General features: G+C 36.0%; 2 protein-coding genes across 3 annotated transcripts; both read left to right on the plus strand.

The window, feature by feature from the left end:
* Positions 1-202: 202 nt before the first annotated feature.
* On the plus strand, positions 203-6,813 carry LOC135639042 (probable methyltransferase PMT3). The gene is made up of 8 exons (XM_065152759.1): positions 203-417; positions 1,033-1,549; positions 1,635-1,799; positions 1,925-2,107; positions 2,349-2,943; positions 4,545-4,657; positions 4,808-5,028; positions 6,239-6,813. The coding sequence occupies exons 2-8, from the start codon at positions 1,283-1,285 to the stop codon at positions 6,558-6,560; spliced, it is 1,866 nt and encodes a 621-aa protein (XP_065008831.1). The 5' UTR covers positions 203-417; positions 1,033-1,282; the 3' UTR covers positions 6,561-6,813.
* Positions 6,814-13,315: 6,502 nt separating this feature from the next.
* LOC135639029 (U-box domain-containing protein 3-like) lies at positions 13,316-18,253 on the plus strand. 2 transcript variants are annotated; one of them, XM_065152733.1, is made up of 5 exons: positions 13,316-13,568; positions 14,543-14,820; positions 15,509-15,613; positions 15,750-17,585; positions 17,796-18,253. In XM_065152733.1, exons 1-5 carry the CDS (start codon positions 13,559-13,561, stop codon positions 17,859-17,861), a joined length of 2,295 nt encoding a protein of 764 aa, XP_065008805.1. In that variant the 5' UTR covers positions 13,316-13,558; the 3' UTR covers positions 17,862-18,253. The 2 variants fall into 2 exon arrangements, with proteins under 2 accessions (XP_065008805.1, XP_065008806.1); XM_065152734.1 differs by having other exon boundaries at positions 13,428-13,568; positions 15,762-17,585; positions 17,796-18,014.
* Positions 18,254-23,571: the final 5,318 nt, after the last annotated feature.

Raw genomic sequence — 23,571 nt, forward strand, 5'->3', positions numbered from 1 at the left:
GTTGTACATAATAAAATAATGTATATTTTAAAAATATCGATAATAATGGGGTTATCAAAAGAGAAGCTATGAATAATAAACTTTCATATATATATATATATATATATATATATATATATATATATATATATATATATATATATATATTCTAAAGGATTTTAATATATTTTCTTTTTCTGCATCTCATCGGTGCGGCTTTGGATATGTTTAAAAGGAACCAGATATCTCCCAGTTCTTCGACAAAGCTTCCGGATCTAACTCTCCCTTCCTCCTTCCGCCAATAAGGCGAACTGGTTTCTGGGGTTTCCTTCTCTTCTCTTCTCCATCGGCCCTTTCCCTTTCGATCCGCTCTTTTGGTTTTGGACGTCTCTCAGGGCTTCTTTGTGCTCGATTTTCCCGCTGGATCTCGCCTCCCGGGTGAGTGTTCCTTTCACTCGAATGCTCCTGCATTTTGATTGTATTGCGAATGCGGTCCCTTTTTTTTCGGATCCTGGCAGCGGATTTTGATCCACTGTGAGGGTTCTGTCGTTCTTTTCATAGTGTTCCTGGATCAGTTCATTGATTGCATGCCGGTGCGTTCTCTTGGAGGTTCTTTATACTCGCCGAATGGATCTTCGTGATGGTGGAGTTCATGGTTTTCTGTTCTATGGCTGGGACTCGTGGATCCGCGCCTTGCCGACGCAATCCTTTTCTGGTCGTGGGCTTTTTGGCCTGTTGTGTTTCTTTGTGATCTATTAATTAGTGCCTTGTGTGCTTTAAATGAGAATATTAGGATGATAACTAGGTTGTCATTAGTGGTCGGTTAGGCAATTTGGTTAGGATGATAACAGCCTAATTGGTTAGGCTGTCATTAGATTTTGTCCCGCTTATAAGCTGATGTTTTGTTGCAGTAGCTTATCTTTCTTACTTCTTGTGTGTTCTCTTGCTGGATTTTTTTTTTTCTCGTTCCAGTATGGCATTTGATAAATTCTTTTTTGTTTATACTGAGAAATCTTTTGCTGGTGGATAATTAGATTTGTTCTGTTCTCGCAGATCATCTTTTCTTCAAGAAGGTATCTTCAAACCTGTCATTCCTCTTCGACAATTCAGTATCAGCCAGGAAGGAAAAATATCAGAGGCTTGTTGGAGTTTCAGATCACTGAATTCTGGAGACTCGCTGCGCTATTTGTAGCTTTCTGTCGGTTTTTGATATGTTTCACTATGTAGATTAAAAGGTGCCACCATAAGGTCCTTGGAGAATTTTAAAATATCTAGCGTCCCTTACTGGAGCCCTATTTTCAAGATGATGAAGGGAAGAGATGGAGGCGAAAAGAAACACTTGTTCCTATCATTGTGTCTTGCAGTTCTGGTTCTAGTTGTTTTGGTTCTGTACTATGGATCTTTCTTTGGTCCTCAGGGTCAGGATGCTAACTCTGCTTTGGAGTTTGGTGGTAAAATTAAGAGATCAATTGGTTGGTCTAATGATGGTAATGAAGAGGTAGGCAAATCAGAAGAGCCCATTATCAGTCAGGAGGATGGAGATTACAATCTTACACCAAAAAGCTTTCCAGTAAGTGCATTTTGAGCTAGCCATCTGTCTTTCTAATCATCAACGAATCTACAAACTCCAGTTGATTTGTTCTGCTCTTCTAAAGGTCTGTGATGATCGACATTCGGAGCTCATTCCCTGCCTGGATCGAAATCTTATTTACCAAACAAAACTTAAGCTGGATTTGTCTTTGATGGAGCATTACGAGAGACATTGCCCACAACCTGAGAGGTGCTACAACTGCTTGATTCCCCCACCACCTGGCTACAAGGTTGGATATGGAATACCAACAACAAAGATGCCCTTGAACTTGTTCATTCTTTATCCTTTGCATAAGTGGACCATATTTTGTTCTCTTAGGCTTCGAATAAATGCTTTGTCATTATCGTTCTGTAGGTTCCAATAAAGTGGCCAAGGAGCCGAGATGAAGTTTGGCAAGTAAATATTCCCCACACACACCTTGCACATGAGAAGTCTGACCAGAACTGGATGGTTGTCAAGGGAGACAAGATTGTTTTTCCTGGAGGTGGCACTCATTTTCATTATGGAGCTGATAAATATATTTCACACCTTGCAAATGTAAGTTTTCTTTAAACTTGTGATTAATGACATGTAAAACAGAAATGCAGATTGAGTCATTTTAATTTATTAAATTGTTACAGATTTCAAAAATTTACATAATTTTCCAATTCAGGTGCCTTTTTTTTTTTTTTTTTTTTTCCTTTTTGATTGTTTTCAGGTTTTCTATTTTATTGAATTCCTTGATGCGTTTAGTAGTTCAGCTTTAAATTAAAAAAAATGTTCTTTTTTTGGACCACAGATGCTTAATTTCAAAAATAACATCTTAAACAATGAGGGAAATATCCGGACGGTTTTTGATGTTGGCTGTGGAGTTGCTAGCTTTGGAGGATATCTTTTGTCATCTGATATCATAGCAATGTCTCTAGCACCAAATGATGTTCATCAAAATCAGATCCAATTTGCACTTGAGAGGGGAATTCCTGCTTACCTAGGTGTATTGGGGACAAAGAGACTTCCTTATCCGAGCAGATCTTTTGAATTTGCACATTGTTCTCGGTGTCGAATTGATTGGCTTCAAAGAGATGGGATTCTTCTTCTTGAGTTAGACAGGTTGCTTAGGCCGGGAGGCTATTTTGCTTATTCATCTCCTGAAGCATATGCTCAAGATGAAGAGGACCTCAGGATATGGAAGGAGATGAGTGCACTGGTTGAGCAGATGTGTTGGAAGATTGCTGCCAAAAGGAACCAAACTGTTATATGGGTCAAACCTCTGACAAATGATTGTTATATGAAGAGAGAACCAGGAACTCGACCACCTCTATGCAGATCTGATGATGATCCTGATGCTGTTTGGGGTGTTCCAATGGAGGCTTGTATTACTCCTTACTCTGAACGTGAGTGATCATCTCGTGTGGTCTATTATTATTTTTCTATCCTCTAACGTAATTTGAGTTCTTCTTGAGGCTTTCTTTGTTACTTTGTCTTATAGGATCTGTGCACCTTTTATTTTTATCGTGTTTTGGTTTTGGTCTTCAGTAGGGCTGTACTTGACTTTTGCACAACAAATTTTCTACAAAATAAAGCATCACGCTTTTACATTTATGAATAATCTAAGATATGTTGTGATTAGCCTATGCTGTCTGAGAATATATGACAGGCTTTACAATACAGTCAGATTTTGTTGATTCTGGAACCATGCACCAAGTGGTGACCAACAAATTGGTCTGCAAGTGTTGGAAAATGTGATTAATGTAATTGAATATTTTGTTTCCTATTGTCTACTGGGCAGGCATTTTACGGTACACATCACATATATTATAAGGTGATTTAGCAAGTATTTGTTGTTTCCAGGCTTGCGTTGTTTTCTTTTTGCTCCTCTTGAATGTGGCATTGGAAACCATGGTCGTTATAAGCTTTATCATAAATGTTGTACAATATTTAAACAAATGTTTACTACTTTAGTCTATTACAGAATCAGCCATATAATGGCCCCACATTATATTATAAAAAAAAAACTCATACTTGTTTGTAAAACCTTTGAATGGAAGAGTTTGTAAAATTTTTTGCTTAATCCTAATTCTGTATACAAAGTTGTATGCAAAATATTATCCACCATCTGATCTTTTTTGTTTGATAAAATGTATTGGTGATGCTAAAATTGTGTCACCAGATTGAACTTAGACAAGGTCACTTGGTGACAAAAATTACCTTATTCAGTATATTTGTTTTCTTTAGAAGGTTAAGGATTAATTGTTGTCCTCTTCAGCTCTTAATATCATTACCTTTCTGTTTTACCTGTGATGGACAGCAAAAATTTCAACAACAGCGGTAGGTAGCAAATACAATGGTTCAAGTGGATAGCCAACACAATAGCAGCAAAATATCTTTTGTTTCATGATGTATCATCATGAGCATAGAGTGACAGTATGATGCTGGTTTGGATCATATCAAATTGATACTTCAAACTAAGCTCAAAAGGTTTATCACATTAATAAGTGTGTTAAAAACAACTTGATATCTCAAAATGTGAATTGGAAAAAATCAAACTGCACATACTTAGAACCTTTTTTGCTAGTGAGTAGTTTATCTTCTTTCCTGATTATAAGTTATTTCCCTACCAACCTCTTAAAAGTTGTAGAATAGTTGCACTTCCCATTGGCATAAATTTCTATCTCGTCATTGTTATTCTGTTTCACACCATTTTGATCGAATAATTAACCTGTAAGGTGACTGGAAAAGATTCTGTACTTTTGTCTTGAATGTTGAAGAAATATATGTTTTATGAGTCTTGTTAACTCTTGGTATCCAAATGCTCGTTAGATAATGAATTTAAATATTAGTACATAATCTTATTACTCCAAAATCTTTAGAGAAAATATATGGTGGCTTTTTAGTTTCATTGTTTCTGATAAAGAACTTAGCTATTCCTACATAGTCTTGTTACTTCAAAGTTTTTAACAATAAGTCTGGTTTTGACAAATTTTCCTTTTTGCAGAGAACCAAAGAGATGGAGGAAGTGGATTGGCTCCTTGGCCATCTCGCTTAATTACCCCACCTCCACGCCTTGCTGACCTTGGTATTTCAAAAGACATGTTTGAAAAGGACATGGTAAATAACATTGTGTATCATTTGTGACTTCCAATTATTAATGGTTGCAATTTGATATGCTTCTAGGTGCAACTACAATTATGAAAGTGCAACATACAAATGATCTTTGAAGCAGTAGAATTTGTTTTCTGATATACACATAATTCACAGGAAATTTGGCAACAGAGAGTTGAGAATTACTGGAGCCTCTTTAGTGCAAAGATACGGCCAAATACGCTGAGAAACTTGATGGATATGAATGCTAACATGGGATCATTTGCTGCTGCACTCAAAGATGAGCCTGTTTGGGTTATGAATGTTGTACCAGAAGATGGACCAAACACCCTCAAGATTATTTATGACAGAGGACTGATAGGCACTGTGCATGACTGGTAAGCTTCTGTTGCTGATATAAAGCGGTTGCTTTGGACTATGGATTTTATGACCATTTAGTAAAGACCTAGATTTAACTGGTTTTGTATTATTCCTAATTTCCTACATCTATCTTTGCTAATAGTCGTTGGTGGTAAAGGTGCTTTGAAAAGTTTATCTGCTAGTTTATTACTAGGTTTCTGCTTTTAGCTACCTGATTTCATTTGAATCATGCTTGATAGCCTCAAAATGCAGATATCTTGCAGGAATGAATTTTGGAAACTGAGCCAAGTAATTTCACTAAGCATACATGCATGCCATTTTCATGTTAGAGTGCCTTCTTTGGAATTTCTGGTGTTCCAACTGAGAATAACTTTCAAGTGTTCTTTCTTGGTTTCTATGTAATAATGTATTCTTCAAGCAACTGAACTCTATCTACCACAGCCCATTCTGTATGCTTGTGTAATGTCAGAATGACCTATAGATTGATTGGTTTCTGAGTGTTTCTCAGCTACTATAGGGCAACTTCAAAGAATGAGCTAATTTTTGGAGTTAAAAAATGACTGCACTAGTAGCCTCGGTTAATCTTTATTGGCAACTTATTGCCTCTCTCTGCTTTGACTTTTCCTTCTGAAGCTGAAATGTGTAAAATTCTTTCACTATTTTGTTTTAATTATTTCATAATGTTCCCCAGTATCTACTATTTTTCTTGTGTTTTCTATCCAGCACCCCCTCATTCGAAGCTAAAATTATTCTGAAGAACTTCCTGGAATTTGTTCTTATTTGATTTTGTTCACATCTTCTGTAACCCAATGTAATGATTGAACCGTTCCTTAGGTTGTCATTGCCTTAGTTCAAAGGTTGCTAATATATGTCATGCTGATTTTGCATGTATATTTGAGGTTTTTATTGTTAAAATGAAATCCATTTTAATTGCTGAATATAGCAAGAAAAGAACTAGGTCCACATCATGGAATGTTCATATTTCATGGATTTGTCATTTTTCCTACTTCACTTCCTCTTTGCTGTTGTTTATGGTGGCTGGCCTTGATACTTTGGGGAAGCCATTGTGCAACATTGTCTCTGTATTTGTCCAGAAGATCGATAGTACAGTCAATAACATGTGCGGATGTCCTGAACAAAGCAGTGAACTCAGTTGCATCTCTATGTGAAGAACTTGTTTTTTCTTTGATTTTTTTTTTTTTACTGATCATCCTCAAATCTCAACAGGTGTGAGGCATTTTCAACATACCCTCGAACTTATGATCTCCTTCATGCTTGGACTGTTTTTTCTGACATCCAGAAGAAAGGGTGCAGTGCTGAAGACCTGCTTATTGAGATGGATCGAATCCTAAGGCCAAATGGTTTTGTAATTGTCCGGGACAGGAGGCCAGTCGTGGAGTTCATCAAGAAGTATCTTACAGCAGTGCACTGGGAATCAGTGGCTGTTGTGGATGCTGAATCCAATTCAGATTTGGAGGACAGAGAAGTCATTCTTTTGATACAGAAAAAGATGTGGCTGATAGATGGAAGCACCAAGGAGTCGGCATAAAACACTAAAACTCTGTGGAATTTGGCCAAACATGATTCACATTGGAAGTTGAGACATTACAGCTTGTCATTGTTGTCGTGTGAGTCAACTTTTTGTGTTTTTTTCGTGGATCAACAGCTAAAATTATTTTAGAGCGTTTTTTTTTAAACATTACAAAATGCTGAACAGCTTACTCCCAAGATTGTAAGTGTGGTTGTATAGCATACTGGACATGCAATTGTAATCTTATGGTATGCCACCCCACCGTGCCCTACTTGAAACGCATTTATGGCTGTGTTGTCGGTGATGCATGCAGCATAAATGTGACGCCAACTGCTAGCTGTTTCCAATGTCCCAAAGCCAACACCATTCCTGTCGTATCTTTTCCCTTACAGGGTGGAACAGACTTGTCTCTTTAGCAAACAGAGCTCATTTTTCTCGACTACTTTATTGGCAGGCGCAATGAGAAAGGCATGCCACTTTACTCTGATACTAGATCTGTTTTAGATAACAAAAGAATAATACAAATGAACAGGACAAGAAAACTCTTAGACACACTGTAGATTCTGTTCTTGGGATATATCATCCTTTAACATAGAGCAAGTGCCTTCCCCAACGGTGTAAACAGTGTGTTTTATCGGAGTGTTAGACTTTTTTTTTTTTTTTGAGCTTTTGAATAATATTTATTGAGTCTATTTAATTTAATTAGAATCGAATAGAAATTTATTTAATAATTATTTATTATTAAGAGTCCAAGATGAATTCTAGGTAAAATTCTATAAATAGTAATGTAATCTTTTCTTTAAATCAATTAATCAATCAGTTAATCAATGAAATGTTATTTCAGGAAGTGATCATTATCATTCCCTTCTCTTCTTTCTTTAATGATAAGATCTTAAGGTATTATCATTTGGTATTAGAGTAACGATAAGACTTTTGAGTCTTATAACAGGTTAAAACGGTTGTCGTTGCAAAAGACATTGCCATCATCTCATGGGCTGTTTGTTAGTATTGAGATTAAAACTAGACAATACAAAGATGGAGGAGTGCATGCAAGTATGCCCTCCAAAAAGATTTGAGACACCTCATTCAGGGAGTTCCTTTCAGCTAGAGTTGGGACCTTCACCGGTCTAAAAAGTAAAGGCATTGTGAAGTCTGGCTGGCACATGGCATGCTCTTCTACGACGTATCATGTTATGCAGCAAAAGACGAATGAACGGAAGGAATCTCATATTTATAGCGCACCCTTTTTGTTTTAATTGCCAACTCCCACCATATAAAATTCTGATTGAGGTTGTGAGACTGGGATATGACGTTGCTGATGTCACTTACATGACATGACGTATCAAGAAAAGATGCTGTTGTCATATTTCACGATGGATGGTCCAACAAATTATAAAACAAAACATCAGCAACGTCCTATTTCACAATGCATGGTCCAACATCTCTGCATCTTCATGATACGATTAAGGTTTTTTTTTCTTGGCAAAAGTGTGTTATATGACAAGAGATTTGATCCTAAGACATCTGAAAGGTGTGATAAATTCTTTACTAATTAAGTTAGATAGTATCTTTTACTTTAAATTTAAATTTGTAAGATGAATGCATCACCATGGGATTAATATTTTAAATATAAAATTAATAAGATATATCACAATTAGACTATTAAATGAGTTTTTGAACCCTCAAATAAGTTAGTCAAATATACTGCAATCAAAGTGTTCAACCCAATCAAAGGTTAGGTTTATCATGTGGTAACCCAGTGGACATAAGGAGGCTGAGACCCTATCCACAAACATGCCATATGAATATAAATCCAATATAAAATGTTAGAGGAATATTCAGCCCATATCATCTTTTTTCCGATTGGGCCAAAACCATATCAGGAACCCCACTTGCCTTAGGTATTTTTGTAGGTCGACAATAATTCGAACCAAGGTTCGTCATACCGTATCGTACCGGCGTTTCGACTCGGGCTGCTACAGTGCTACGTACATTGCTACAGTCTCGGTACGGTACGGGCGGTCCGCGTACCGTTAGCCTGTCGGACCGGTACGTACCGCCCGTACCGGGCGGTACAGTCCGATACGACAAACCTTGGTTCGAGTACGGGCGGTACAGTCCGGTACGACAAACCTTGGTTCGAACACTCGAACTTCTCTCGACCACGCTGAAAGAATTTTACGAACATGGGTTTAAACCAAATTAGATTGATTCAGTTATTATCAATATTTCTTATGATATTTTAGTATTGAAAAAAAGGGCTCACATGTCGTAAGAGCATCAATCCATTCACTCGATCAATAAGTGCTCTAGCAACGACGCTCTACCTTCAACCCACAATACATTCACCAGTGATAGACAACAATAGCTCACGTTGCCAACCTTTGACACTTTCACCTCAACATCGAACCCTCTAAAGTATTGGTGGTTGTTCGATGATCCTAATTTCTCTTCTTCGATGGAAACTCCCACCCACATGATGGTCCGTGTGAAGGTCTTCCCAAGTCGCACCAAGTAGGTTAAAATACTATTTGAGAGTGATATAGTTTGTCATCCCCTTCATCCCTCAGCTAAGCCAATTCATTCCCTTCTCCCCCGTAGCTGCAACCTTTTCTTCTCTTCTCCTCCTCCCCTTTCTTCCTCTCTTTCTGTCTTTCTCTATTCTTCCCTTCTCCGTCACAGTCGTAGGCTTCTCAGTCTCTTCTCCTTCTCCCCTTTCTCCCTTCTCTTCCTCTCTTTCCCTCTTCTCTGTTCTTTCCTTCTCCCCCACAGTGGCAACCTTCTCTTCTCCTCCTCCCGTTTCTCACTTCTCTTCCTCTCTTTCCTTCTTATCTATTCTTCCCTTCTCACCCACTGCTGTAGCCTTCTCTTCTCTTCTTCCCCTTTGTCCCGTCTCTTCCTTTCTTTCCTTCTTTTCTATTATTCCCTTCTCTCCCACAACCATAGCCTTCTCTTCTCTTCTCTTCCTCCCCTTTCTCCTTTCCATTCCTCTCTTTCCTTCTTCTCTATTCTTCCCTTCTCCCCCATAGCCGTAGCCTTCTCTTCTCTTCTCTTCTCCTTCTCTCCTTTCTGCCTTCTCTTCCACCGATGCTGTTAACGTATGTGTGGGAGGCGGTGGGAAGAAACCCGACCCTATTTTTTACCTTCTATAATTTAATCCTTATAATATCTATATTTATAAATAAGTCCTAAAAAATTGAAAACATTACATTCTTCCCTATAAACTTCATATATCTAATAAGCAAAGTAATCAAAATTGATATATCTTTATAATATCAATCATGACATCACATATGACTTAACATTTTAAAACTTATATAAAAGTTTAAGACATTATCCATCTCAACAATTATTCCTTGAACAAAAATATTTTTGCTCTACACTAAATATGAAAATAACTTAATCTTATATTCTGCTAACGTACTTTACCTTCATACACTATACATAGCATAAATATTAATACTTATATATGCTCAGCAAATATTTCGTAGAACACTAAGAATATATTTTAAAAAAAAATATAATTCAATCTTAAAAGTTAAAAATAAAAATATATCACTTATCATATTTATTAAGCATAGATATCATAAATCATATCATGAAGTGAGAGTAACATATATGTATTATTTGTGCCTCCATTAACATGCTAGTTATAATCTAATATATGTGAGACTCGAGCACTACAAAAGGCCTTATCGATGGATTTCATTAACTACACTCTTCTGACATAGATATAGTAAATGGATCGGCACCAAACAAACATACTTCAAGAGTTTCACCTTGTGAAGGGGATTTATCTGACTTCGCTTTCGTCAAATCCTTGTTTGTATAGTAGATTTGAAAGAAGTCGATCCCCATAAGTTTTTTTGTTGTTGACCTTAAAGATGTTCAATGGAGACACGAATCTTATGAAAAATATAGTAACTTTTCATGCCCAAGTGGTGCTATACGATATACCAGATGTCCTAATATATCATGTCTTCCATATGATAATATGGGGCATGACCCAGGAGTTGTATTCATACCTCAAACCTCTCTCATTTTTTATGATTTTTAATAGAGAAGCAGTCGACCACCATGCTTGAGATTCTCTAATATGCTAACCAATACATTACAATTGATGCAATGGTCTTAGAAAAGCACACAAACTCACTCGAATTGATAAAGTAATAGTGTTTATTGATTTTAAATTAATTTTTAAGTGATAGTATTTTTAATTAATTTTTAAACTCATCAATAAATCAATATATTTCGTAAACTCAATTGATCAAGTTAAAATTGTAACTAAAAAGAATAAAACTAAGTCATAAATAAAGGGTAAGTAAAGAAAGACAAACCAATTTATCATGGTTCAATCTTCCTAACGTATGTCCACTCCTGATTTTTTTTTTTCTTAAGGCGATTGACTTTTACTACTAATCTTATTTCTAATGAGTGAAGATTAACTTACAATTATCTTCTTTTTCAATCTATAACATTTACACTCTTCTATTATAAAAATCTCTCACTTCTTATAACTTAGAATTTTAACTAAACTCAAGATGAGGAGGAGACTCGAACTATGCATAAAATGAGAGCTTATAACACTTCAATAACTCAAGAATGGATGCTCCATCAACTAGATTGAGTATGGTATTTATATACCTTGAAATGTTTCAAAAATAGAATCAAAAATTAAAATCTTCAAAATTTTAGGTACGGGTGGTATTACCACTAATACTAGGTGGTATTACTATCATAACTTTTGACACCAGTCACAATTCTAAACTCTAGTAGTATCATTATCATAATTTTTAAATTTTGGATGGTACTATGTATTAAAAAATCTAATCAAAGCATCACATATACAATGGAAGAATTGAAAACAAAATGCATATATTTCCTAAAAAAAAGTATATCTCGTCAAAATTTGAAATCAAATAATAATATATTAAATTTATGATGTATAAATTTCGATGCCATTCAAAAAGCTTTTATATGATCTACAAGTGCATTGTTGTTGGATCCGAAAGCTATATCGACACTGATCTACGAAGAGAACTAAACTCGACTTATTCTTTCTTCTTATCATTCATACAACCACTATAAACAATGAATTAGAGACAAAAAGGAGATGAGAGAAGATATATAATATCTCGATGATTGGTTCATGCGAGGAAAAGTAAACGAGAGAAGATTGTAACCTCATATATTTATTTTTGTTGAGTCCCTGGGAGATCATATCTATTTATAGACGAGAACAAAAAATATAGGATAAAAAATTAAATGAGTCCATCTCATCAAGATTATCTCTTAAAAAAATTTATTATAATTAATTTTATATTGAGTAATAATTATAATTAAATTTTAATTATATTTATAATATATCTTAGTTAATTATATGAAACCATATAATAAAAAAATTGATGAGCTCGAAAGTAATTACGTAAACTCCATCATCCCATGTCATGTGCCGTAATAATCACTCCTTGTGGCTCTAATGACAAGCAGCAACATTTTGCCAAGAGTTACTTTTCGACGGGCATCATCACTTTGTTACGACCCACTCTCTCCTTTTTATATATGATCATTTTATAAAAAGGATTTAAAAGGCATCACCCTTTTAAATCTTACCGAAAGAGTAGAGGATATATGACGTAACTTTTTCTTTTTTATAAAATATCACTTTCATACAATAACTAACGGCCATTACAATTTGATGATAACACCAAATATACCGAGACATTTTTACATTTCTCATACTCTCTCTGAGCTCAAGAAGCTCTTAATCTCATTTGATAACACTAAAAACCATTCGACTCCTTCTTTATTTTTTTAAATATTCACATTTTAAATATTTTTCAATCGATATCTATATTTTATCTTTTTTAAACCACATCTTTAATTTAAAAAATACAAATTATCTCTCAAAAAGCTTTTTACCTTTTATAATATTTTAACTTATTATAAAATATTATATTTTATCTTTTATAAAAATATATTTACAAATATTATAATAATTCATGAGTAATGATAATCGAATAGACATAATATGATGTTTGTTATAATGTCTTTATATAACATTTATGATATTTTTAGTATATTAATATATATTATAAATATTATTAAAAAAAACTGTAAATGAATTAATTGAAATTATTATAACAGTTAAAAACTAATAATAAAAAATATTTTTTTAAAAAAAATATTTTAAATATTATTAAATTAAAGATATTATTTTTTTAAAAAAAAGATATATCTTTTGAAAAAAATCTAAAATATGAGTACTTTTTAATGTACAGCCGGTCGGTAAATATCGGAGACTCTGAGACTTAAGCAGTGTGCTAGCTACGTGATGTTGTATGCTTTTACGTGCTTATGACATCGATGGACTCGGGGAAAGAAGCCCAATGGGCTCCATCCATCTCTCGACACTAAAAAGCCCGATGGGCACCATCCATTTCTGGTGACTCGTGCACGTCATGTCATCATCACAATACACAGCAACGGCTCTCTCTTTGCCATTAACGTTGAAACGTCATCAGATTAGCCCTCAGGTTTCTCAACGAAGTAACACTTCAAAGTGCATGGATATATTTATTATATTCCTCGACTGGATACATACATGAAGTCGTCCCCGAAGGGAACGGGCAAGTGTGACTTGATACATTGACTTTGGGCTTAGCTGGCAGACCTGGGTCGGACGCATCGTGATTTATAGGTAGAAGCAAAAAGGGGACGCTGTTATTATATGAGAGACAACTGGGTGGGTGGGGAGATGGGGGGCCCTTGCCAACTTCATCACATACCTACCTCCCTCCCTCTGCTCTCACCCCTATCCCCCCTCTCTCTCTCTCTCTCTCTCTGCTTGTCTGCGAGCCAGCCAGCAGGGGTCCGGAACGTCTAGGGTTCTCCACAGGGGTTTAAGCTAGCAAGGAAGGGAGGGAGCTGCGTCGATGCAGAACCTCCCCGTTCCGTACAACCCACTTGATCTGAGGCTGTAGATCTGCATCGTCTTCATCCGCCCTTCCTCCCAGATGAACCGAGGTATTCTTGATTCGCGATCCGTGCTCTCACTCTTCGTTGTTTGGTATACTGGAGGATGACTCGCCATCTTTCTTTTCTTCGGGACGCTGCTCATCGTCATGGATTGTGGCGATCTTTCTTGTTGTCGAATTTGCTTGTGAAAATTCCTTTCTTTTATTTCCACTGGGGCCGAACATGTTCTCAGATCCGTCTCTGTGGAACGCTTCTTCGATGTTTTGTTATCAAATGTGCTCGTGAAAGTTCTGTTGTGTTGTTTCAACTCCATCCAAACATGCAATTTCTATGTTGTTGAGATATTACTAGTCTTGAATATAGAATGCCATCAATATAGCTGCCGCTCTTCTCGCCTTCTTCCTTCGTGTGGCTAGAGACTTCTTGAGAATGTGCAATAGATTTGCTGCTTGATGATGGATTAGATCTGAGTAGTGGCTGCTGTTTTTCTTATTTGGTACCATCTCAAGAGGACGCTTTCATTGGAATTATTTAGATACTGTAAAAGGTTAATTTTTTCCAAGACTAGTACGAGGGAGAACAGAAAAAGTGAATCATACTCTCAAGCATGCTATTTTCACCTTTTCGTTTTTTCTTTCTGAACCTTTTTTATTGTATGGGTTTAACGGATGTTTCAAGTTGCATTAGCTGCAACCAGTGAGTAAGATCTTTCCACCTACTTACGTCTTTTACCTAATTTCGCCTTGGGAGAAATTACAAGGAGCATTGCCCTTAAGGCTTATAATTTCAAGTACACAATTGGTCATAAATCTTGTCCCTTTTTTTTGGAAAAGCATTTCAAAACACTCTAAGCACATGCATCCCGGCACAGTGACTCTGATCAGAGTTCTAACTTCTAAGCAGTTGTTTCTACTGTGCTTGAGTTAGAGAATGTTGCTACTAGTTGTCACTTACTTTTTTTTTTTTTTTTCGATCCCTGACTTGCACTGTACTCATAATATGTCCTGTTTCCAATAAAACAGGAGCAATGGATGGAGAGATTATCGGGGGACTCATAAACAGTATTTCTCGATTTATTCATCTGGTGGCTTGCCAGACGATAAAAAGTGCTGCTATAAAGGACTTCAGAAAAATAGTTGGCATATTGAAGCTCTTGAAGCCTGTTCTGGATGAAGCACTTGATTCGGAATTGCCTTTGGATGGGCATCTTGTAAAAGAATTTGAAGAGTTAGATGTGGCTGTAAATGATGCTAGAGAGCTAATGGAGAAGGCTCCCCAGAGAATGAGCAAGATATACAGTGTGGGTTCCAATTCATATCCTATGTTTTTTTCTGAGCATCATAAGCTTTATCTTATATGGTGTATGTTTCTCCGTTATGTTCCACGTGCCCCTTTTTTATTGGTAATGGTGCTATTGACTTTGTTTGTTCTGTGTGTTCACTCAAATGCAATCTGCAGGTCTCATTTTATTTTAGTTCTATTTGATATACAGCTTAATTCATTCTAGAAGTATTACTGACAATTCCTTGCTAGGTTAGTGTACCTCCAATGTTATTCAGGTCGACATCTTCACTGAAACATTTATTTCGTAGGACTATGGACCAGTGTAAGTGACACTAATTATTTCATATAATATGTGAGTTTTCCTGGTAATGGTACTTCTGATACTAATGCTTTCTAATACCACATAAATTATACAACAATGTCATTACATTATATACAAAATGCCTCTAATTTGATTTCTTCTAAATTGTTTGCATGATGTGAGAATTCATGGCACACCTAATAGTCTGGTCTAACATAGCAGTTCACTGGAAGTTGTTCAAGTCCCTGCTATTTCTGCTATATAATTTGATTTGTTTACTTGTGCACAACACACTGGTTCCTGAATCAGAACTTATATATGCAAGTCCTTTCTATAGGCTATTGCCCAAAAGTCATTGTACAACAACGTCCTTTTGCATTGTTGATATAGTGCTGATGTGCAGGTTTTACAAAGTGAGCCCATGTTGTTGAGGGTCCAGAAGTCAGCATCAGAGATATGTCATTTCTTGAGTGCATTACAATCATCTCCATTCTCCGCTAGCATCCAGGTATTCAAACTAATTGACAGTTCAAATATTTAGTATGGAGGCATCTTTTGTGAATCATTTGCTCCTTGTTTTTTGTGATTCTGCTCTGTAAGCACTCCAGTCTTTGAAAAGCTAATGTCAATAGATGATCTTCCAGCATTGCATGCAGGAGGTTCAATATATGGAGCAGGACCCAATATCAGAACTCATTGATCATGCTCTTAAAGACTTAAAGGAAAATACCATACCTAGCCTTGATGATGTAATAAAGATTATGGATACTCTTAGTTTGGCATCAAATCAGGAACTTCTGATGGAAAGTATTGCTCTTGAGAAGGAAAAAGCAAAGGCTGAACTTAAATCAAAAACAGAAATTATTGATCATATAAATTGGATCACTGTTCTAGTGTCACACATCTGCTATTGTATGGAGAAACTTGAACAGTTTGGGTTTGTCAATGGGGTTCCTGTTCCCTTACATTTCCGCTGCCCTCTATCTTTGCAACTTATGCTAGATCCAGTAATTTTGGCCTCAGGTCAAACATATGAAAGATCTTTTATACAGAAATGGCTGGATAATGGCCTCAGATTTTGTCCAAAGACACGTCAAACTCTTGTCCACACAAATCTAATTCCCAATTACACGGTCAAGGCACTTATTGCAAACTGGTGTGAGAAAAACAACATAAAGTTAGATGTTTCTGCACAGCCTGAGAATATCTCTTATCCTTATTCATCAATTGCAGCTTTTGAAGATATCCAGCATGAAGATGACCATAGACATTCCACCTCCAGATCCTCTCTTGAAAGCTATGATAAAACTGAACTGCATAAAGTTAAGATATCATCAGGCTGTGGTCAACAAGATTGTTCCTATTATAGCCATCACCAAACAATGGCAGATAAGGTTAATTTGCAAGGTGATGCTTTGGTTGAGAAAAATAGTTGCCATAGTCACAGTGAATCAATTTCAAGTGTCATTTCTAGCATTGAGGTCATGAGTAAGTTTGATGAAAAAGTTAGTTTGCCGGGAGACATCACATATCCATCATGTTTACCCTTGAATAAAGAACTCAGTTCTTCCTCATGGCTTTGCTCGAACCAGCATTTTGGTTCTAAAAACAGGCATGGAATTGATGACAAAGGTCAACCTTTGCTCCAAAGCTCAAGGTTGGATGATCTTACAACCGCTCCCCATGTTCAAAATCTAATTGATGATCTAAAGAGTGAAGCACCTGAATTGCAAACAGCTGCTGCATCCAAGTTGAGACTTCTTGCAAAGAACAATATGGAAAATCGTGTCCTTATTGGGAAGTGTGGGGCCATCCCTCCACTAGTCTCCTTGTTGTACTCGAATGTAAAGAAGGTTCAGGAAAATGCTGTAACTGCCCTGTTGAACTTGTCCATTAATGACGATAACAAAGTTCTTATAGCAGAAGCAGGAGCTGTTGAACCACTTATACATGTTCTGGAATGTGGTACCACAGAGGCCAAAGAGAACTCAGCAGCAGCATTCTTCAGCCTCTCTGTCATGGATGAATATAAGGCAAAAATTGGACGTTCTGGTGCTGTCAAGGCATTAGTTTATCTTTTGGAAACTGGTAGCGTTAGAGGAAAGAAAGATGCTGCTACTGCATTGTTTAATCTTTCAATATTTCATGAGAACAAGGCAAGGATAGTCCAAGCTGGAGCAGTAAAATACCTCATCAAACTGATGGAGCTAAGCACAGAAATGGTTGACAAATCTGTGGCTCTTTTAGCTAATCTATCAACGATACCTGAAGGACGAATAGCTATCGCCCAGGAAGGTGGCATACCACTGCTTGTTGAGGTTGTTGAGACAGGCTCTCAACGGGGAAAGGAAAATGCAGCATCAACTTTGTTCCAACTCTGTCTAAGCAGCCAGAAATTTTGCAGTCTAGTATTGCAAGAAGGAGCTGTACCACCTCTTATTGCACTTTCCCAGTTTGGAACGCCCAGAGGAAAAGAAAAGGTATGGAATCTAAATGGCTCATTTCTATCTCTGATGGTACAGGGATCACTGGCATGTTAACTAGCAGTGATGGATTATTTAACACAGCAAACAAATCATTTGATGCAATCACTGCAATTTCATAATTATGTTAACAATGTTATGCAATTGAATTATTGAAGTTTGGTATACTATAAATAAAGTTTGACTGAGGCACTATATGCATTTCAGGCACAACAGATCCTAAGCCACTTCCGCAGTCAGCGTGAGGGGGCGGCACGAAAGAAGAAATCGTGATATATTCTGCTGATCATATGATTCTGTTGGATCCTCTAAGAATAAGTGCGGCAGTCATATAAAGTTTGCATTATTATGAGGTAATCCGTTTTGATTCATAAAGCTGCGTGTATCTGTTTTCCAGACATGATGACACCTCAATCCGAGCATGGGGGAGGCTTAAATGATGTCGAACTTGTGGAGGTAAAGGTTGATTTTGATGTGCTCTTCTTCTCTTTTGTTTGGATTGTAAATATAGATATTGTAAATGCGATGCACAAATTGGATTTAGTTGTTATTACTACCGGGTGCAGTATCAGGTTTTTTTGGTTCTCTTCATGTTCCTCTTGCTACATGTAATGGTCTTGTAATCTAACTCTTTGGCATAAGCTGTTACCAATTTTCCTTAGGCAGTCTATTTCTTAAACCTAGAGAGGCTATACATGCTGGGATTGGCTCAAGAGAAAAATGTATACAAAATCTAATGAACAACTAAAAATAGATCCGACTACTGAAACTTACAATGGTTTAATCCTGCCGTAGTTGCATATGAGTGCAGCATTTAATATCAGAGATAATTAGCGATATGAATGGCTATGTAAGCTTGAGTCAATTGCATGCATGATCTCTTTCTTGCAACTTACAAATAAATAAATATAAATGCTCATGTTCTGTTGCCGGGGAACTTTAGTAGGAAACACTGAACTTTCCCTTTACCATATTACCCCTATGCCCTTTTTATATTTATCATTTTAGCCTGACTTCTAGTTTTTTACTAGAACGGATGCATGTATCTTGCGTGTTGACTCTGTCGCTGCGCGTTGATGGCATGCAATGTTGACTCAGCAGCGGCTGTCCCGCACGTGACTTAACGTACCTCACGACGCTCCGTGGTATACTCTCATCATGTCATTTGGCACCCTATGATTAGTCGGAAAAGCTGTAAAAGTCGATTTTACCTTGCATTCATATGCTAAACAATATCTACTTCTTCCTCAAACTACCAAGTCTTTGATCTTCTAATAAGTTTTGGCATTTCCGATGATTTATTTACAGTTCTTGATGTTGGCGTCCAAACGCCTTCACTGACCCTCCACGATCATGCACACAGGCGAGTCAAAAACTAATTATATTTTAGAATAATTTTCTAAATAATACATGAATGAAAGGTTCATAATACCTTTTAATAGCAAATCACACCTTGGGACTTTTTTTTGCATCATTTATAATAATTCTATTTAGATTTTTATTTGATTAGATTTTTGACCAAAACATATTTATGATTTTTTTTTCTAATATACGATTTATCCACTTTAAATTGGTGTATTACAAAATACATCATCCATTTGGAGTGCTCATCATATTTGATATTTTACATTTGTACGAAAAAATATCATTAACGTCTTAGTTATTTTTATGTGGTTCGTAACTATGTGCATAGGATTATCTGAAGCATTTCCGATGTGATTTCGAGATGGATCTAAGATGGTTTCGAGATTGAGATATCGAGCTCCTAAGGTGAAAGTATTATGCTCTCAATGTAGAAGTATTATGCTCTCCATGTGCCACCTGTATGAAGACCAGGGTAGGGAGAGGTTTCCTGACTTGATTCTTCCGATGTTCAAATTAGTAATTCGATATCCCTAAATATGGGCTTGAGTAGTTCAAGAAAGGAGAGAATCCTTCCTCATTTCCCTAGTTAGGATGTGTTTTTCTATCTTGAAGAAGGGGAAAAAAATTTATGATATCCTTCTTTGTCATAAAGGAAGAGAATGGAGTTTAGGATTATCTTCCTTCTCGTAAAGGGAGATGAGAAAGTTTGTGATTATCTTCCTTGCCATAATGAATGAGGAAAAAGCTTGTATTCGTTGGGAAACCTGGGGCAATATCATATATGCAACAGAAGAACATAAAACAAAAATTCTAGATTTTTCGTAAAAAAAGGTTCTTATCGTCGTGCGAAGATTTGTACACGAGAAACAAAAAAATCAAAAACTACACGCATGTGAAAAGAAGTGTTACATAGGAAAATCGTATATTCCTAAAAGCTTCCAGATATGTAGGAGAAGATTAACGAGGTAAACTGTCCTCCTCTCTAGTAATGATTCATATGGTTGATGTGGTAAAGATGCTCCTCAAATTACTACATGATCTTCCTCTACACGTGCACCACGTAATTAAGATGGGGTCAACCATTCTTGCTATCCACACGCCCCAAACTGCTAATTACGTGAATGATGACACATATGATATGACACGCACTCTTTTTACTTATTATTATTATGATATTTATCATATATATATATATATATATATATATATATATATATATATATATATATATATATATATATATATATTGTGATGTATATACATCTGTGCAATGAGAATTGGATCGTGATGAGATCACGATAATGAGACCGATTCGTCTTTAAATATAAACCATAAATAATCTCAATTATATGTTACTCGAGAAAGATATCAAGATAATTGGACAGATTGATGTACTGTATACCTGTCAATATGATGGAGGTGGTTGGTCTCATAGCTGCTTGTGTGGGAATACTAAGGATACAATACAAGTGCTCATTGGAGAATAAGTTCACTAATTGATTCACTTATAGAATAATTGATGGTTAATGATACATCAATATTAGACAATAATTTCATCATCTCAGTGGTATATCTGGTCCTTAGACTTGAGATACCAAGGATGTCATGTATAAGTACTCGATACCAAATTTATAAGTCTGAAAGTTTCATATCTAATATAGTCGGTTATCGAGAATGATAACTAATCTTACGAGAGCTATTGAGTATCAATAAAGGATCATCCGCTCTTAGTGTCATGAGAGGAATATCACATATATTATTGCTTAAACAAATATCTGACCAAGGTCATTCAAATTGAGAGAGAAAGAGTTCTCCGGGAGAATCTGATTTGAGTGAGACTCGAGTAGAAACCATATATGCTTGACAACACCATACCCAATATACAGTATATGGGGTATTAGATGAATGAGGAACTATAGGTACACGGTAATTGAGGATAGATAAGTCCAAAGGATTAGATTCTCTAATATTGTTTGGGAACTATGTTATAGTGGCCTAATACATCCGTAGTCGATGAGTCAAATGAATTATTATGAAAATAATAATTCATTGAGCTAAAAGAAGTTCTGACATGTATGACTCACGACCAGCTCGATATTGAGCCTTTGGAGAACCAAGACTAATCCCTCTAAGGTATATATCCCATTAGAGAAACTTCTCTCTTCGTATCATTCCATTTGAAAGTTTCGGAGACCACCTTCCCCTAGACTACTTCGCATTGCTGAACAAACTGTGCATTATTCTGCCTCCCATAAACACACTTACTAGATTGTGACTCCACATCAATACCGCCCCTGTTGCACCCCTTAGCCCTTGCGTGTCTATTCGGAAATGTCAACCTCCTCGAAACCTCAGGTGGTCCTATAGAATCTACAAAAGAGAAAACGAGTTAGAGAAAGCGTCACACTCGGGATCCATAAACAATCATTTAAGCAAATATTTTATAACCAATACATATTACAAATAGACTTCATAAACTTTGAATGACCGCACAATAAAGGGTCCAAAATGATCAACTATAGACCGAAATCTCCCACAAGTGTCCACATGACATGACCTTTATTTAAAGTCTAAAATAGCCACCAGACCTAACTAAAATAGGCTTATTAAGCCTTCAACCATCCCTCTATATACTATACAAAGCATGAACAAACTAAAAGATACTGACATACATAAGCATTACATCGAACACCATATTTACAATTTTATCCATGATAATGCGATGATTTGAGTAACATCTTTGTCACATCTACCATGTGGATCACCATTACAGAGAAGGACAATTGACATCCTTCATCTTCTCGTATAGATCTAGAAGTTTTCAAGGATATACGATCTCTCTAGGTAACATATATTTCATATATGTATTATTTTCGGTTATGCATTTTTCGTGCACTAATCTTTGCACGACGACAAAAACCTTTTTTTTATATGGGAAATCTATGATTTTTATTTTTTGTTCTTCTGCTATACATGTGATGTTGCCCAATATTTTTCAACATATTGGATACTGATAGTGTATCTTATATCGTTGTAGGTTCTGGCAAGACTTAATAGATTGGTGAGAGGGGAGGTGAACCTTAAGATGGGGAGTTGTACAAAGATTGCTATTGTTCCCGTTATAAAGGTCACACTATAGTTGCTTGGTGGAGCTTTTTTTAGCAATATATGCTTGCTATTTTATTCCTTTAATTATTAGAAATATTATTTCTATTTTTATTTGATAAATAATGGATATAGAGGAATTTTTAAGAACATGATCGTTCATTATCCTAGATGATAAGATCATCGAAAGAGAAATATTAAGTAATGATTTATTCATATTGGATAGTGCTCAACATGTCATAAATATAAATGTGTCTAAAAAAGAAGCGAGAGATAAGATCAGCAATATATACCTATAGCATTGTAGGCTATATCATATCCACGAAGGATGAATCCAGAGATGACTAAAAGATAGATATTTAGATCCATTTGATTATGAATTATATGCAACATATGAGTCTTGCTTTCGAGGGAAACTAATCAACTCTCCATTTAGTAGAACTGGAGAAAGAACTAGTGAGTTACTAGAACTTATATATACTGATGTATGTGGTCCTATGTTAACCCAAGCCATAGATGATTATTTCTACTTAATTACATTCACCGATGACTACTCAAGGTACAGACATATGTACTTAATGAAGTATAAGTTCGATGTCTTTAAGAAATTTAGGAAATATAAAAATGATGTAGAAAATCAGGTTGGAAAGAGTATCAAGACTCTTCGATCAAATTAGGAGATAAGTACTTGAATACAAAGTTCACCTAGTTTTTCAAAGACCATGGGATCTTGTTTCAATGGACCCTTCCTTATACACCTCAGCTCAATGGTGTATTAGAAAGGAGGAATCATACGTTGTTACACATGGTGCAGTTCATGATAAGTTTCGTCGAACTACCCATCTCATTATGAGGATATGTTTTAGAGTCCGTAACTTATTTTCTAAATAGAGTTCCAACTAAGTTGGTAGTATCACACCATATGAGAAATGAAAAGAAAAAAAACTTAATCTCAAGATTGTTAATATTTGGGGCTACCATACCCACGTTAAGAGACATAACCTCGACAAGTTGGAATCCAGGATGGAACGGTGCAAGTTTACGTGATACCTCAAGAAAATTTATTGGTATTATTTCTATCACATCGAGGACCAAAATGTCTTTGTAGCCAAGAGGACATTGTTCCATGAAAAGAAACATATTCTTGATGAAGATAATGAGAACTTAATTTAGCTGAGTGAGGTAGAAGAACTTAATTACCATTCGTTAACTCGAGTTTATTCAAATGTCTAGCAAACAAATTTTAATTTTATATAGGTTCCACGATATCTTATTTTTAAGACAGGAAAAAAATTTAAACACACCCAAGAACATGAAATCTGCAAAAGAAGTATATCTGTATTACGTCCAATAACCTAATGGGGAAAAGGAAAGCAGAACAGAGTAACCATCATCTATGGATTCCTACAGCATATAATATTAAGGTATAGCAAACAAAGTTCGAAGCCAGGTGCTTGTAAAAGGAATAATGGGCTCAATTATAGCAAAACAGGCATTTTGTTCTTTCCTCTTC

This window comes from Musa acuminata, chromosome BXJ3-5, assembly GCF_036884655.1.
Source record: "Musa acuminata AAA Group cultivar baxijiao chromosome BXJ3-5, Cavendish_Baxijiao_AAA, whole genome shotgun sequence".
Taxonomy (NCBI): domain Eukaryota; kingdom Viridiplantae; phylum Streptophyta; class Magnoliopsida; order Zingiberales; family Musaceae; genus Musa; species Musa acuminata.